At 34.3% G+C, this 18,121-nt stretch overlaps 2 protein-coding genes across 2 annotated transcripts; both read left to right on the plus strand.

Moving 5' to 3' along the window:
- Positions 1 to 290: 290 nt before the first annotated feature.
- Positions 291 to 7,509, plus strand: LOC130252562 (spondin-2-like). The gene is made up of 6 exons (XM_056490223.1): positions 291 to 760; positions 1,563 to 1,787; positions 2,143 to 2,366; positions 2,635 to 2,826; positions 3,815 to 3,989; positions 6,017 to 7,509. The coding sequence occupies exons 2-6, from the start codon at positions 1,565 to 1,567 to the stop codon at positions 6,193 to 6,195; spliced, it is 993 nt and encodes a 330-aa protein (XP_056346198.1). The 5' UTR covers positions 291 to 760; positions 1,563 to 1,564; the 3' UTR covers positions 6,196 to 7,509.
- Positions 7,510 to 10,988: 3,479 nt separating this feature from the next.
- LOC130252563 (transmembrane emp24 domain-containing protein 11-like) lies at positions 10,989 to 17,659 on the plus strand. The gene is made up of 5 exons (XM_056490224.1): positions 10,989 to 11,246; positions 12,099 to 12,199; positions 12,940 to 13,065; positions 15,117 to 15,263; positions 16,101 to 17,659. Exons 1-5 carry the CDS (start codon positions 11,117 to 11,119, stop codon positions 16,248 to 16,250), a joined length of 654 nt encoding a protein of 217 aa, XP_056346199.1. The 5' UTR covers positions 10,989 to 11,116; the 3' UTR covers positions 16,251 to 17,659.
- The last annotated feature ends 462 nt before the right edge of the window (positions 17,660 to 18,121 follow it).

Consider the following 18,121-nt stretch of genomic DNA (forward strand, 5'->3'; position numbering starts at 1 on the left):
TTTTTTACTCTGAAGACAGCTAAGAAAAATCTCTGAGCTTCCCAAAACCACTCTTTCCAAAGAAACCACAATGTTACAGAGCCCTTTCATCATCCAGCATACAGTACTGTACACACAAAAATATACACTGTACTACTTTAAATTAATTCATATTTGCAGGAGACACAGTCTGTGTGAGTATGTGCAATTATGAAATGCAACTTTTTTTTCCTCTTGACATTTTTAGCTGCCTCACCCCTTTTATTTGAACACATACATATGGTGTGTGAGAGTGAGCAAGCTCTCTGTAAATGTTTGGAAGGAGCATCTGTCAGACAATAAAACTTACAAGAAAACATGTTTCTCATTTAAAGAGTATTCACTAGAACTATTTCAGTGTTGGAATCAGTTCATTTGTATAGCTTGGAGGCATTAATAAGAGCAGAGAACTGTAAAGGCAACAGAAAACTCAAACTGTTACTAAGAATCCAAGGTATTTTTTAAAAGCATTTTGTATTTTCGGCATCTCAGTCTTCTGATAAAAAATCTGAACCAGCTGACAGACAGGAAACCTCTGCTAGTCCATCCAGAGGGATTGCAAACAAGAAGATGGCACGAATTCTGCAAACCTGGAAAGTCTAAAGATTGCAATAATTGTTGGACCAAAGGGACCCTCTTCAGGCATAAATAGCAAGACTCCTACTGTCTTCTCTTGCAGACCAACTCAGCTGCCAGCAAAAGCAGGTGCTCTCCCCCTACCAGTGCTCCAGAGGAATATTTAGTGAGTATTCATAGCTATTTTTACAAACTAATATATTATTAGTGATTTACTTAAGTTTGTATAGTTTTCTCAAAGGACAGAGACATTTAAAAATCAGTTTTTTAAGGCTGTTATTTTAAACAACTGGTGGAGTTCAACAGTCCGATGTAATTACCATGTTAATTTAAAAACAAAATCTGCACAAACTATGACAGTAACTTTAAAAAATACTGATTTTAAAGAACCATGTAGTTTAAACAATCTAAAAGAATTACAATGTTTTTAATTCACATTATGACAGCAAAGTAATTTATATAAATATGAAATCTACTTGACTTTAAATGTTATGCTATAAAACAGCCTTTGTAGAACACAAATTTAAAATAAATCATTTCTTTTGGCAAAGTAACCTGCAATTTAATCTTTAGAAGAATAAATATACACTAATGTTTTCCACAGAAACAGTTGCTACTCTAATTAAATCAAGATGTGACTCTAATCAGATTTCAAAAGAAAATCAGAAACAGATTTTTCTCTGAGTTAGTACTATGGACAAGGATAAGATATTTTTTTTTCATTTTTATTAGAAACATTTGTTCCAGGTAAAGTTACAGGTTTGTAGTATATACCATGGAAATAACAAATCTGAAAGCATTATAGTTATGTTTTCAGAAGCATAGCAATTTTTAGTGTTCCAGATATCTGCTTTCTCTTTGGTTACAACTTATGCCACATTACATTTTATTAGGCAACTGCTATTAATTTTTGAGTTTAGAGTGATTAATATGGCTAACAATTTTTTTCTTTCTTTTTGTGTGGAAAGGAATGGAAAACTTGATGTTTGTCTACTGGTCCTGTAAAGTTCTCTGGACAGTGCTTGCAACAATGCTGGGTTATTCCAGCAGCCTGCCTGTGGGGGAGGATGCTCTCTGCACAGCAGAGGAACTTGCTAAATACAGGATAATCTTCACAGGGAAATGGAGTCAAACTGCTTTCCCCAAGCAGTACCCACTCTATAGGCCCCCAGCACAGTGGTCATCCTTGCTAGGTAAGTGAAGTATGCACAGGTTTAAGAGCAGATAAGCCTCTTGACCTCTGTGATTTTTTTTCTTAATAGTTATATAAGATAAGTAACGAAAAAGGGGAAAAAAACCCCAAAGTTTCTCAGAATGAATGCAGATATTGAAGTATCCTCAATGTTTTCAAAAATCTACAAATGTTTTCAATTGACTTCTGTTTTCAATCAGCTGCAACTGAAAGGAACAGTGATAAGCCAAATGTTTTAGTGTTCACTTAATTTTATACACACTTTTTTTTAACCTCAGAAATAAAACAGAGAAAATGAAGAAATAGGAACATTCTAAATCAGACTTTTATGTCATGCCATGTATTCACTCAAATAGGTGTTACTCATAGTTCTGACTACAGCATGTGGAAAAAAAATGAATATGCCAGCAATGGTGTACGTGATTTTGCTGAAAAGGGTGAAGCATGGGCATTAATGAAAGAAATAGAAGAAGCTGGAGAGAAAATTCAGAGTGTACATGGAATCTTCTCTGCTCCTGCAATTTCCAGTGGTACAGGACAAACCTCTACTGAATTAGAAGTGCATCCAAGGCATCCCTTAGTAAGTAAATGTACATACTCATTTCAAAAGTTTATTTTATGTTGCCAGCAACCAAAATTAAATATTTGAGTTCTCACTTGTAGGAATAATATAATGAAAAGGAGTTACTAGAAAGCAAGTCACATTGCAGGCAGCACTGTACAGCTTCTATAAAGTAGAAGAGCAAAATGACATTATTTCAAGAACTTTGAGTTAAAATTACTACAAGCAGGACTGAAGCATTCCAAAGCAAGTGATGCAATCCTGATGGATCATTTTGTTTCGTTAGGTTTCCTTTGTTGTAAGAATTGTTCCAAGCCCCGACTGGTTTGTGGGTATTGACAGCCTGAATCTCTGTGAAGGAGACCACTGGATGGAGGAAGTATCAGTAGATCTATTTCCATATGATGCTGGAACTGACAGTGGATTCACATTTTCCTCCCCAAACTTCGCCACTATTCCACAGGACACAGTTACAGAGGTGGGTGCATGGGCACAGTTTAGCACTTCATACTGATGTGTTGAGTCTTCCCTTTAAAAAAAGAACTATTTTATAATTGCAAAACTGATTTCAATATTTGGGAGTGCTGATGCTCTCTATACATGGATTTATTACACAGCTGATAAACCTACTGCTTTTGTTTATCTTCTGTATCTTTGAAATTTATTAAGTAAATGTAAATGGTTCAAGGGAGTTTCTCGCTACATTTTCTGGAAAAGCTGACCATTTTTTTAGATTATATTTTACGATCCTTAAAGTGCCAGGAAAACAAAAATACTCGTAAAAGTCCTGACATCACCAAATGTGAATCTAACCAGGAAAATTCTTAGTAGTGAATACTGCTGTGAGGAGGAGTTTTCAGTGGAAAGCACTGCTGAAATCTGAAACTGTCACATTTGAGGGAAAGGACCTGAAGGAAAGCTGAGAACTGCACTGTGGTGACACTGCTTTCAATCTCTTTTGCTCGTTTCATCCTCTCTATGCCTCATACTTTGCTTTTGCCATTTAAGAGTGGTGGCAAATTAAGGATTTCAATTCAAATGTTTTGAATACTGTAAGTATTCACTTAATCCTTTCTTAAAGGTGAGTTTTTCTAGGAACAAATACTGTGCTAATGAGTAATGAGGAAAGGAAGAGAGAAGCATTTGGCATCTCATATCCATATGACAGCTCCTATAGCATACCTAATGCTATTGTTTAATACTTGTGTTTTCTTGTAATAATATCCAGTTCTTTCTGTTAAATCATTTCATACATTACTGTGTTTGCAGGACTTGCTATCACAGTCGTGTGTCCTGCAAGTATCCTGCATTAAAAATTTTGGATTGACCAGCATAGTTACGTGAACTGAGATTCACAGAAACTGGTTGTATGCAAATTATTTGCCAAAAAGTATTAGCATGATTTAAAAACATGATTTTACAGTTTCCTTCTTAGTCTTTTTAATATTTCCCTTTTTATTTCACAGATCACTTGTTCCTCTCCAAGTCACCCAGCAAACTCATTTTATTATCCCAAACTCAAAATTTTGCCACCAATTGCTCAAGTAACAATGGTGAAATTAAAGAAAAGCCAGCTAGGTCTTTCTGCACCTTTTATTAATCTTCCAGCTAAAAGCAATGAAATAATAGACACTGTCTCAGGTAAGTGATTAGTAGTTGTTCTCAATTCTGTTATTTCCATTCACTCAGAAGTATGTGGAAATCTGGCAGGTGATGTGGATGAAACAGGTGATCAGGCAGAATATTCTCCTATCTGCATAGTAAGAGTTCCAGGCTCACAAATGGGAAATAAAACAAGCCAGTTGACATAAAAGAGAATTCCTGAAAGAATAAGTAAGGGATTGCATATTTCAGCTGTGGTTCAAAGGACTGGGCTCTATCCAGAGTGAGAGCTACCCAAGCCTTTGTCTCATTTTATAAGTGAATTTTATAAGAAACAAATGACACTCAATCAGAATCAGCATTCCCAAATTCTTTGCAACTTTGAAGTAAATATTCATCCTTAAGGTTTTACATGACAATGAAGCCAAGAACCATTATTGTTGTCTCTTTCTGAGTCAGAGCTTGGCAGTTATGTGCAATAAAAATTTATATAATTCAATTGATTTGGACAACTTTTCAATTGAAACATAAATCCTGATAACAAAAATAAAGTTCTCTCTCATTTTCATTTTCTCAGAAGTATCAGCTAATATTGAATAGGTAGGAAGAATGCAAACTCAAGTCAATCATAAGGGTGATTTTCAAATCTCTAAATTAACAAATATATAATTAACCAATATTTGCTCCAATGGAGCAATGTATTCCCAAAAGAGTTGCCATGTTCCAGGAGCTTCTCAAGAAAGTCTGGAGATTTCATTTCTCTATCACCGTGCTGGTCATCTTACAACCACTACAATACAGCTCATTATCTACACGATGTGTTATTTATAATTTAATATATATATTTATAGTGGTTTAATGTACTTCTATTAGTAAAAAAGACATATCCAAAGTAAGAGTTACACATCCCAGTTACATATTTCTTTTTATATTTCTTTCCCATAAGATTTGAAAAGAACATTGGCCCTGTTCATGATGTAAATTTAAAACTCCATTTAAAGTATGGTATTTCAAAAATAATTTTAATCACAAATCCCCACTTTCCTGTATATGAACCAGTAAATCAGTCTGTTTAAAAACTTATTCCATAATCAAAAGGGCAGATTTAATTATCAGAGATCAAGCAGCGTCCCTCATGCCCTCTAGAAACATAGGAATGAGTGATGACAACAGAAGTGGTGAGTTCACTGTAATACCAGAAATTTATGCCAGGTGTCACTTTGGTGTGGCATTTAAATATGGGCTTGTGCACACCTGTTTTACCCAAAAATGCTGTAGCAGGCAGTTTTGATGCAGCTTCCTGTGACAAGCAGTATTTTAATTTAACCTGATAAGGAATATTCACCTAATTTTTATGACTTTTGTTTTAGATAGAATCATTCAGTATGGATAGTACTTCAGAGTTTCTAACTTCTTTTCTTGCACTGAATGAAAATTATATTGGAAATTCTTTCAGCAATAGAAAGCTTCTAGTTACAGAATATCCTTATTGGCAAAAGGAAGAGTAGTGTACATAACAAAAAATAGCATGATGATTTAATGATCAAAAAATGGGACTTTATTTCTGAAGCAAATTGCAACAAAAGTAAAATGGAATTCTATATGAACAACTCTAGGAACAATAGCTGCCCACAAGGAAATATAAATATACCTAAGTAAATCAGAGAAAAGCTTTAATCCCAGTGTTTTAGTAAGCCATGCAAAGAAAAATGAGTTATAAAAATTGTCAGTAAATGTTTTTCAATTCATTATTTTGAGTACAATAACTTCAAGCATAGCTTTCTTTTAAGGAATTCTGTATTTTCATTCAAGATATAATATGCTTCAGTACTGATATACTACCTCAGACAGGCTCTAGACTGCAATAACAATAATACCAATGAGTTTAGGAGCTGAAACCAGACTTTTTTAAAAATTTATGAGACAACATACTGATTTGATTAATCACATGAATTTTGTATAAGAAAGGATGCTGTTTGATGATCATTCCTTAATGCTTTTCCAACTGTGTACTTGACTGCAGTACAACTTGATGTAAAGTTACCTCTTTGCTGTGTGCATTGCAGAAACACCCCTGGACTGCGAGGTCTCACAATGGTCGTCCTGGGGTCTCTGCAGAGGGGTTTGCAGGGAAACAGGGACCAAGATCAGAACTCGTTTTGTCCTTCTTCAGCCTGCCAATAACGGGATGCCTTGTCCAAACCTGGATGAAGAAACAGGATGTGAACCAGAGAACTGTGTCTGAAATAAAGGAAAGATAATAATTAAGATAATTTAAAAGTAGCATAAGTTTAAATCTAAACTACATGCCAATCAATGTTCTTTGTAATTTGGATACGCTGCACTATTTTACTGAAAAGCTGTATTAGAGTGGTTTTGAAAGTTTTTATTTAATATCAAGATTTTGAGGGGTTAAATGCCTAAGGTTTAGTAGGACAACAGTACTGGACAATTTGCAGACCAAAAACCCCCAAATAAATCCTTCCTCCAGATACACTGTAAGTTCTTTGAGTACCCTCTAGTGGTAGAAAAGAAGATATTTGGAAACATTGTACTTCACATTTTTACTTCACAGTAAAAATCTTTCAATCACAAAATCTAAACTAATAACCTCCTTAAATATTATAATTTGTTTATCTACAGCTATTTATACGTAGAAAATAGTTTTTTTCCTCTAAATTATGTTTTTATAATTTATTGGCATTTTTGTCATCTTTCTAACCTTGCTTAATGTCCATTTCTTCAGAAACTACTTACAGAAGTCAGAGTGAGCAGATGTTTGCAGTGTGGTTAAGACAATAATGGAACTGAGTAAATTTGTCTTGAGATTTTTGAATATATGAAAATGTCTTTTTCTTGTTCTTTCTCAAAAGTGAGAAGAATAACTGCCATGAGGACACTCAGCCAACAAAATGACTAGGAAAAAAAATCAGAAGCGTGGATGGTAGCAGAAACATCTGAGCTGAATTAGAAGTTTTAATTGAGATTCAAAAATTGATTGTTGGTGTGTGTCCCTCATGAGACAACTTTAATCTCAAAGCTAATGCTGTTGACTATAACATAAATTATATCATGAACCTTATATACACAGTAAATGTGTCCATTTTTCTTTATTTGTGTTTGCTGCTATTTGTGTATCTATTATCTAAAATTAAGGTATGCACGACTGTAACAAAACACGTTAGAAACTGTTCCTGACTGCAAGTTTTAATGCTCAAATAACTGTTATAAAAGGAATGTAACATATGAAGAGCTTATGAAGAACTAGGAAAAGAATTTTGGAATAATACTTATTTAATAGAATAAGTTTAAAGTCAGCTCACAAAACTTTTACAGCACACTTCAATTTTACAAATATACAGCATAGGTATTGAACAGGAGAGTTGACTTGAGTAGGTTCTTTCTGAAATATGCCAAATACAAGATAATTTCTCTTGTCCTTAAACGAGCAGACTGTATTCTCCACAGGGCTGAAACATTTAAACGTTTCTCTGTATTTTTTTTCCAGGAGAGATGTCTTGCAAAGACACAAATAAATTTGAAACTTTATCAGACTAGACTTCACTGGTCCTGCAAATGCTGATAAATACACAATTGTTAGAACTAAGTGTAGGAATTTCTGGTCTTCTCTCATTCTTCAGATTCCCACTGTTGTCTGTTCAAAATTGTTTCACTTACTCCTGTTATCATAGTATTTTTTTAAGTCTCCCTATTTCTCTCTATAATGGAAATAGTGTTACTACACTATTTTGTATTTAGTTAATATTCAGTATTTTTCTTTCTGCTTTTAATATTAGTTTTAACCATTCTGTATTTTGTTACACTTATTTACGATATGTTTGCACATTTATCATCATATCAGGAAACAGAAGCATATATTGTAGTATAAATTTAAATATTCTCAGGGAATAGAAGCTTATTTCAAATTGATTGTCAAGAGACAAATTAAGCCTATTAAAGTTTTTGGGCAGACACCAGATGCAATTCTAAATTATGTCTTAGGAAAAACAAACTCAAAACCCACAAGGTATCCTTTGAGGTACTTTCCTGGAATTTTTCTAAACACTACAGTTTTGCTTCTTCACATGCCCAGTAAAAGAATACCTGCATTTGCAATACCATACATGACCTGAAACTGTGATTTCAGTCCTACCAGATATAATTTGAATGGAGGAGTTTGCTCAGACTCCTGGAGACAAAAGTTTTCCAAAGGATACTGAAGGAGAGAGGATGAGATAAGGACATGGAGTAGAAAGAGAAAGTGTAACAGACCAACACACCTCAGAAAACTCCAGTCAATGATATGCAACTTTGCTATGTTATGGTATTTACAAGAAAATTCACTGCAGCTTCTTTCAAAAACAGAAATTTCCTATCCAGCCACTTACCTGGATATAGGGCTTTTTGTAAACTGTAACTTCTGGTAGACCTTGGTAGATATAATCTTTAAGGATGCCCCTGTGGCTGTATTGCTTGGCTATAAACATATTTCCAGGTATTCCCTTTGCAAACCACAGGGATGGAGCCATTACTTGGCAAGACTGTGGATACAGTGAATAAAATGCATTCTAGTGATGGAGCACATTTCTCACAGTACTTATCTATTAAACTGATGAGTGAGGTACATGATCCCTGCATGGATATTGATAGGACTTTGTAGCTTCAGCAGCCTTGGAATTCCCTTAAAAATTTTGGGACAAGGAAGAAACACTGAGAAGCTCTTCCTTCCTTTTCCCTTCTATCTCATGCTACAGATGGTTGGCAGCCAAGATGCTGAGGTCCTAAATACATGGGATTCAGGGAAGGAAATAAGCAAATTAATTGCTGAGTTAAGCAATCTCAGAAAGCACTTCGGAAAGAAGCTTGAAATGGATTTGTAAAGACAATTTTTTTCAAGAATATTATACAAAAAGAATCAGCTTTGATGCCTTGGTAGATATTCTTGCAGAATGGACAATGAGGTTAATGGTAAAGTGCAGCAACAAAGAAGTCATCACAGAATTAAATTGTGGTCCTACAAAAAAAATCAACACCAAATTAAATTCCTATAATGGAATAAGTGTGCAAACAAAAGATCTGAGAGTATCTGATGCTATTCAAGGCAAAAAAACTTCATTTATTATACTCCCAGTCCCAGGTAATTGAAGTACATTGGGAATATCTGATCTGCCATGAATGACCCAACATAATAAAGTAACTCAGACTATTACATAACAATATTTAACTCTTAAGAAATAAATCTAATACTTCATACAGCAAGTTTGATGTCAAATAGATCTTATTCAATGGGATTTTTGCAGTATGAAAAAGTTGTGTCCATGACAATTTACAGGAACCCTGAATTCCTGACACAAAAGAAAGTTCTCAGTATGTTGCGTGACAACCTAATTACCTGGAGGCTGAATTATTTTTGTTTGCTTGAGGTCCAGCAGCCCTACTCTGACAGCATTTGCCAGCTAAAAGTACAGAAGGAATGTCTGTTCCAATGGGTCTCAGCAGAGTGAAAAGATAAAGTGGTCTCACCTTGTATATCTTGTGTTTTACCACTGGAACTCAGAATTTTGGAAGACAGAAGGAATCAACAAAAAGCTAAAAAGATGACAGGTCAAGTAGCTCACAAACTGCAGATAAAACTATATTTCCTGCAGGTATGAGTATGGCATGAGAATTTTTGCAGGTGCATGACTGTCAACATTTCCTGTGGTAGAGGGGCAAAAGTCCAATGATATGATGAGATTCTGTAAAATCTAAAATAATTTCTGATGGATCAGTGCTGAAGTAGTAAGGTGCCATAACATCCCCCTTGCCATTCCTAAAGATTCAATGGCCATAAGATGCAATTTTTATGCCTCTATCCTTAACCAAATGGAGTCAAAGAAGTAATGTGTAAGGAATCAGCTCCCTTTGTCTGACAGCCTCTCAATATGGGGATGCTGATGGGTGATTTTTGGAGGTGAACTAATGCTTGTGCTACAACTTCCATGAAGATACTTCATGCTGTGAAATGGACTGAACCCAGGATTGTCTTAAGCCTGTGCCAGTGTTACACAGACATTCCTTTATTGACACAACTTCATAGATGGCAGGTGCAGTGAAGGGCAATAAACACGAATCAGTCCTTCTTTGGCAGATGTGAAATAATCCAGATGGAGTCATCATCTCAAAATTTTTATTTAGGCTACAGATATTGAATCTGAAGGGCTGTCCACCCTTCTTCCTTGATACAAGAAAAATGTGTGTTCTTGTGTAATTGGGAAAACATTAATTTTATGAGGAAGGATGGGTTCTCCTGACTGGAAATGATCCCACGGGTGGGTCTTCCCTGCTGGAAAATCACCATTCAGGCCAACCTTTCAGACAGAGAGATCTTCACTTATAGCACAAGGAACATTTGAGTGATAAATGAGTTTGTCATCAGACACTATACTATATTAGTACAAAGAATAAAAATAAGAATCTCAATCACTGTTTTGATTTATATTATAACTTTCTTCAGAGAATGTATTAGGAAGTATCTAAGAAACCGTCACTCCTATAAAAAAATCTCATTCTGAAAGTGTTAATGTTGTTATTTTTCCCTGCAATAGCTGTATCATTTTACATATTCACTAATGTTATTTGATTATTCAAGTTCTTTTGACTTCTTTTAGTTCTTTTATCTAGTGCCTGTGGGTTTTATACAGGTGTCTACACTTGTACAATGATTTAGGATGGAAATTAAAAGTTTGCTTAATAAAAGAGGAGTGAAGCTCTGGAATAATCACTCAGAATTAATGGGAAATAATAACTTCATTTAAGTTGAAAAATGAGCAGTTTATGGAAAGAGGTAGTCAATGTAGTTGCCTACAGTAATCTAGGGAACTGATCTCAAGCACCGGAGAGGCCCTTTCAGTTTCATGCTCTTCTAAATGTATAAAATAAATTTTAATCTAGATGCTGGGAAAGAAGAAAGAATTTAAAAGGTGTCTTTTCCATGTTATCTCATTCTCCAGAACATGCTGTAGTTATTTATAAATGTGTAACCACCAGCTGCCTTTTCTCACAGTTTTTTTTTCTTTCTCAAAAATACTCTGATAAGCAGCAAACAAGGAACAACCACAGGACTACAGATATTTGTATGTAACTATTTATCTTCAAAAGCAGTACAGCAGGGATATATAAAAACCATGAAAAGCAAATTAATAGGATTTTTTATGAACTTTTGGATTTCTTTTTCACTCGCTTTGTATTTTCACATTGGAGAAAGAGAAGAGAAATGCATAATTGAAGATATTCCCAGTGACACCTTGGTAGTTGGTAGGTACCTCTCAATGTTTTATGATGATCTAACCCATGCAATGCAAAGATAACTGGAAATGTAATTTCTGTGATTGATGAATATGGTAAAAAAAAAGGGCACACTGAAAATATCTCCCTGCAGCAGGTATTAGGCTTAAAGTCCTCAAACATTGTGTGTATCCACCACACTAAGAAATGCAGACTTTCAGAGTGCTTTACTCACTAAACAGGGAAAAAGAATGTTTTTTTTAATTCTACAGCTATGAAACTGCTCCTTCCATGTGTGCTTCTGCATGTTCTGACTGATGTACTCATCCATATCAGAATTTCAGTTTTCCCCGTATGAATGGGAGAAGTACGTTTTTGATAAATGCCTGTGTGAAAATAGACAATTCATGATGTAATAAAGTTTCATTTCACCTCATATATATATATATATCAGAAGCACATTAATCTACAAGACTGTAAATGTAAGATTTCGAGAGGATAATAAAAAATAATACAAATTAATCTTTTTTTTTTTTAAGAAATAATATGATGAGTGTGAAAGAAAATCCATAAAATGTAATTTGAGTACAGCACATTATGCTTTTGGAGGTCTCAGTGTGCCTTCTAGAGGCTAATCTTCCCAGAGCATTAGAAGTAATTAGAAAGTTTTTCCTGGTAATTAACCATTTTTTGCAGTAGTTTAGAAGATTTCTAGTGCAGCAAAAATTTATTTCATTTCACTCCGTTATAAAGTGGCCCTGAGCAATATTAATGGTAAACACATGAAATACATATATATTTCTATTTGTGCTGAAAAAACAATGAAGATGTTTAATGTTAAGCTACACTTTATTTAACAGATTTACCCATGTTTTTATTCAGGGAATTACAAAGTACAACGCTGGGATATACATAAACATGGCTTTCTTGAATCTGCTCCTGGTTTGGGAATGTTTGTGACTGTCACAAGTCCTACTGGTGAGGTAAAAATACTTTATGAATGCTTCTGTAGGGCTTATGACTTGACTTCTGGCACTAGCAGGCAGCACTATCTAAAAATAAAAAGACACTTCTGGGGAAAAAGTAAATCTACAGTCTACCACCTAGTTCAGTATTTTGATGCTGAAATTTCTATTTCTAATTGCTAGGATTTCTATGAAAGTAAAAAGAAATTATGATATTTGATAATTATGTGTATGGACAATTTTTGCATTACTACCAGATTTGGGAAATGGTGGCATTAAGATAAAGTGACAACTGAGCAAAAAAGTTAAATTAAAAATAAAACACCAAAAGTCACTAATGGAGTAAAATGATACAGAATGTACTTGTGCAGCAGAAAGGAGGGCTGATGATAAACAAAACCCAAAGTCAAGGGCACCATGAGGCTGCTCGTAGCCCTCATGCATGAGCTGCCATGAGGTCCTGAGCTCTTCCAGCAATGGATAATTTATTTATCTGCCCAGGCAAAGTCTCAGTTTTCAAACTCTGAATGCTTTAGAGAGCATTGCTTTTGTACATTGCAAAATTCTGTAACATTTTAATGCTCACAGTGAGATAAAATTTTTTTGTTTTCTCTAAATCTGTTCTGAAATTTGGATAAATTTAATCATATCAGCAGCTTAATTGGTTCCTTTCTTCATCCAATTCATAGTACTGCTTTTTTGATTTTTTTTATTGATAGTTATAAATTACAAACCCAATGGTTAAATCTAAATTGCAGGTACTGTTGTCAAAACTGTATGGGCCACAAGGGACATTTTCTTTTACATCCTACATCTCTGGGGAGCACATCATCTGTTTCCAGTCTAACTCCACAAGATTTGCAGTGACTGCAGGAAGTAAACTGGTAGGTGTGTTTCCTAAATATTCTTTGTTGTAACAGTAACAATCATTCACCAACAGCAGAGATCACAAACTGGATTAGATGTTGGTCTAACTTCTAGCAGATGATTAAACGTTTTTCAGCAATTAAAGAAAGCAAACATACAATTATGTGGATGAAGAGATAAAAAGACTATTCTCATATTAAAAAAATTAGCATTCAAGAGGCAAGACAAAGGATAGAGAGATTTAATGTTTGTATTGTACATTGAATGTGAAAGATTTTGATCAATAAGAACAACTAATTTGGATCAAAAGACAAATATGTAAGATTGACTAACACAGGCACTTGTCATAAAGATATTCCATGTATCCACTAACTTAGATTGGATTGTTAATGAAAATGTAACATTTTAGTTTTTGAAAGATATTCAAATGAAGAATATGTCAGCATACTTGTTGTCTACTACCAGCAAAGTTGGTTTTAATGCAGATTTGGGGGGGAAAAGCCATCAGAGGTGATATCATGGCTCTACTGATTGCAGCAAAAAAAAAATTATAAATACTGTTTTGAACTTTTATCTCTTTGCTACTTCCCAAAAATATGAGAGAATTACTCTCTAGAGTAGTTTGGGGTTTTTTTCTCCTCAGCTGACAGCAAAAGAGTTAAATAACCAGCTAAAATAAACACCTAAATGTGTTAAGGTAGGCTAAATCTTATCCTAGCTGTGCACTTTGGAAACATGTAGATAACATAGAAATAACAGCACTGGAGTAGGATTATTACACTGGAATAACAAGGTGTTCTTACAGGCTGATTGATAGAAATTAATGGAAATTTAATCATATACATTGCAAAAGCAATTAGGTCTAATCATAAAAAAAAGGTGGAGTTTATCAACTAGAAGGAGTAAGGGGGATAAAGCTTTGGCTGGTCACAGCTGACTATGCATCATGAATGTGATTCTGAGGATGTGCAGGTGATCTTTATCTGGTATAGATGGGGATGTATTAACATTATTTTACATGATACATGTACCATATAGAGTTCTGACCATCTTATATAAAAGTAGCCAAGAGATGCAAGGAAGGAGAAGATTAATACCACAAATTTTAAATAATGTTGTTTGTCTGAGAACACAGAAATTAAAAAGAAAAACACTGTCCTTTTTAATTTTGTTTAAGGAATAAAGATCACAAAAGGAAAAATATTCTTTAGTGAAGGTAAATCTCTAAATGTTCTTCATTAGTATCAGGCAGTTATCTGAACTCTTTCAAACAAAAATAAAGAAATTAATGGAGCACAAGGTTGTGAGATGGATTTATACCTATACAGTTAGGTAACTTCAAGACAGCTGATAGAAGATACAGTCTTCATTTCTGGCTGATCTCTGTGCAGACCTAACTTCTTTTATGATAATATCAATTTTTAGGGTTTTGAAGATTATTTGTTTGGCTACAACCTTTTTATTTTCTCTTAGGTACTAACTGGATTCTAGGAGAAGTTTCTCCTACTAGTTTTAGTAGAATTTTCATTCATGCCAAAATGAGCTGCATTCTCTCTTCTTTCTATGGTTCTATTGCTTGGCTAGCTTGAGGCATTTTTGCTATAGATCATACAACAGCCTGAAGGATATTGGGAGATATTCCAGCATGGATAAATATTGTGAAGAAAACAGTTATGTGAGGGAACCTATATGCATATTTGATAAAAGCCTCCAACAGTACTACTAAAGATAGTGATTTCTGCAATATTAGAATGAAATGTGAAATATAATGGGCAGTCCTTTATTTTCTTAACTATTTTGGACAACAGCAACATTTTAATAGTAGTTGAACCGATAGCATAAAATAATGCCCTAACATTAGTGAAGATTGTAAATTAGTATAACTAATTTAAAAATAAAATTAAGAATTTTCCACCTGATTCAAATTTTAGGAAGGATTTTTATAAGCAATTAAAACTATATTTCCTGCAATGATCTTATGGGGAAATTATCCATTGTTTCATTTTTATTCTAAGGAATTTTAAAAAAACAAAGATACAGAAATGAGAACATTTTATTCTCTTTGCAGCGTATCCACTTGGACATCAGAGTTGGGGAACATTTTTTGGATGAATCTGCTATTCAAGCTAAAGACAAAGTGAATGAAGTTAATGTCAGACTAGAGCATCTAATTGAGCAAATTCATCACGTAACCAGAGAACAAGACTATGAAAGAGTATGTATATCCCCAATGGAAATGTTCAAAAATATTGTAGATATGCTTATTGATTTATAAGGTATTATGAGGGTTATTATGCAATTGCAGTGGTATTTTCAACTAACTCATAAAAATCTATAGATATTTAACAAAAACTCTCTCCATTACCTTGCAAAATGTTTTAAATGGTTACATAAAACTAATTAATCACCGTGAACTCATGCCTCCAGCACCAGATGTTATTTTGTAGCAGCAGGTGTTATTTCAAAGCAGGATTTTCCAAGTAGGGTTTTCTTGGTCAGAATCAGCCACAGCATCTGAGCAGGTTGCAGGTACCACTGTGAGTGATGCTGCCCTGCATGCACAAACTTTATTGAGTGGGGAAGGAGATGACTGAGTGTAAATTTATATATTCCCGTGAAGACAGACACAAAGCCCTTCTTCAAACAAGTGTACACCCAGTTGCTTTTCTATATAGACAGACAGTGTTGGAAATATATCAACTAGTTACCCAAAACCAGAAATTTGGCTGCAAAAGGGGTCTTGACAGCAACATGCAAGTGACTGGGAACCTAAACAGGTTAAAATCTGTACTGATGGAACATGTTTTGCACAATACATCTTCTGTGAACAAGGGAAGCTCTCTTTGCATTCCTACTTCAGGATGCAGTGTGCCTGCTTCTCAGTTTTGATTACTGAAGATATCCCCACTAGAGATAAGTACAAACCTTCATTTTTATCTACATGGAAAAAATGTTTTTGTTCATCACTAGGCAGAAGAGGGATGCCTTTCTAGTTTCCATGAAACACACAGATGACAAAAGGTAATAATTATGCTTTTCTTTTATTCCCTAGGAGCGTGAAGAAAAATTTCGGAAAACAAGTGAAGAAACCAACAGTAATATTTTGTGGTGGGCTATAGTACAAACACTAATCCTCATCTCTGTTGGAATCTGGCAAATCAAATCTCTCAGAGATTTCTTTATATCTAAGAAGCTTGTCTAAGTTCTATAAAGTCAATGCACAGATTAAAAAATTGCACACCATGTAACACTGAACATCCAAAGAAACCCTGCACCGACAAGAAAATTGCTTGTATAGAAGTCTCAACTTTCTCTCATCTTCTGTTCTGAGTCTAACTCTGGTTTCTCCAGCTAGGTCACAACCTCTGGTTTCCCCTTACATTTTACTCCTTGAATCTCTTATCATTTTTATTCCCCCTCTACAGAAGTAAAGCTAAATATAGGAGTCAGTGACTAAGGTAGGATTTAAGTTCAGAACTCAATGAAGAACTTTTAATTTAGGTTAAATCCAAAATAGAAATCTAAAATAAAGTTTCCTAGGATTTTAAATTACTCTGTTTGCAGAGTAATCTTATTTGGCACTACCATCAACAGTTCAGCACTGCAGCCTGACTAGGATTCAGATAGTAAACAAAGAAATAATTACAACTCCTGTGGTGTTTAATTGGGTGAGAGTGTCTTGAACTCAATCTAAATATGTGTAACACCTAAATATAATGGTGAATGCTTTCTTGTAAAATATTCAGAGTTTGAACTGATCAGTCGTGGCAGCAATTACCATGGAAGAGAGAGATCCAGACAAGCAATCTGGAATTATACTTACTTTTTACTTCCAGAAAAACCCTAAACATTAGGCTATAGAATTGATGGTGATCAGATGCCTCCTACAGTTGTTTATGTAAATTATACTCTTTATGAAGTATGCCAAAGTAACCCAAATTATACATTTCTTGGTAAACGTGGCCAATTTTATTTTAATTCATTCCTGCACTAAATGTTTCTGTGTTGAGGATTTTTATAATTTTAATTATTTAGAAACTTTAACATGACTACCTACAGAAATTACCAGTTCTTGACTTAATTTTCCATTTCACTTGTTGCAGTTTGGTTGCATATATCTTTTTGCCCTAATTTAGCTAGTTTATAGACAAATAGCAGTGTAACTACAGTATCATACAATGACAAGTCAAAGGCTAAAAATCCAGATAATTAGCTTGACAAAGCAGCAATAGTAGTAGGAAGGAATTGGAAGCGTTTACATACAAAAACATGGAAGTTGAAGTTTCTAAAGCACTGTGATAGAAGAATATTGTGGTTTGTTTTCCTACCTACATTTTCTGACTTTTTGCTAGTTTAAAAGGTAATGAAAGGTGAAATATCTATAGACCAATCATAGTTAGAAAAAAGAAAGAAAGTAGTGCCTTTACATCTTCCCATCTGTTGTTTTCTTTAGCAAGAAAATGACATTTCCCTTTAAGTATACTTACATTTCCAGCATGGGAATTAAAATAAAGCTGGTAGTATGTGAGAATCAATAAAATTGATACAAAGTAGAGACAAAAAGCAATTTTCCAGGGACCAAATCAATCCAAATAAAGTCTCATAAAGCTACTCATTGCATTGTGTCCTATATTTAAAAATTTGGATGGTTCAGAGCTGCCACTTGGAATGACCAGTAAGTAAGTATTATTTAATTAACTTTTATAGAGGACTCACTTGCAACATGTCTTGTAATGACATATTTGGTGGTGGGTAAGAAGGAAATATGTGTTAAAACCATATGGTATATGGAGTCCAAGAAGAAAGCAATAAAGTGTTGCGACAAGGTTGTGGTTCAGACTTCAGCTGATATTTAGTGTAAGGCTCCTAACCACATCTCAATGACAAACATAACTCATTTCACTTACAATGCACTCCAGCTGGTAATCCAGGACAAGCTACATTTCAGAATTTATAAAAGAGCTAATCATGTTCCACCATATTAATTAGGTCTATACTCAAAGAGTATAGACTCAGCACTGAGACTTGGGAGTCTTGAATAAAACTTGTGATTGCTTAATTCTTTACTTCTAC

This window comes from Oenanthe melanoleuca, chromosome 4 (genome assembly GCF_029582105.1).
Source record: "Oenanthe melanoleuca isolate GR-GAL-2019-014 chromosome 4, OMel1.0, whole genome shotgun sequence".
Lineage (NCBI taxonomy): Eukaryota > Metazoa > Chordata > Aves > Passeriformes > Muscicapidae > Oenanthe > Oenanthe melanoleuca.

Coding starts and splice junctions, on each gene's coding strand:
- LOC130252562 (XM_056490223.1), top strand. CDS start 1,565: ATGGAAAACTTGATGTTTGTCTACTGGTCCTGTAAAGTTCTCTGGACA. Junction 2,367..2,634: donor TGCATCCAAGGCATCCCTTA/GTAAGTAAATGT, acceptor TTGTTTCGTTAG/GTTTCCTTTGTTGTAAGAAT. Junction 2,827..3,814: donor CACAGGACACAGTTACAGAG/GTGGGTGCATGG, acceptor TTTATTTCACAG/ATCACTTGTTCCTCTCCAAG.
- LOC130252563 (XM_056490224.1), top strand. CDS start 11,117: ATGAAAAGCAAATTAATAGGATTTTTTATGAACTTTTGGATTTCTTTT. Junction 12,200..12,939: donor TCACAAGTCCTACTGGTGAG/GTAAAAATACTT, acceptor TCTAAATTGCAG/GTACTGTTGTCAAAACTGTA. Junction 13,066..15,116: donor TGACTGCAGGAAGTAAACTG/GTAGGTGTGTTT, acceptor TTCTCTTTGCAG/CGTATCCACTTGGACATCAG.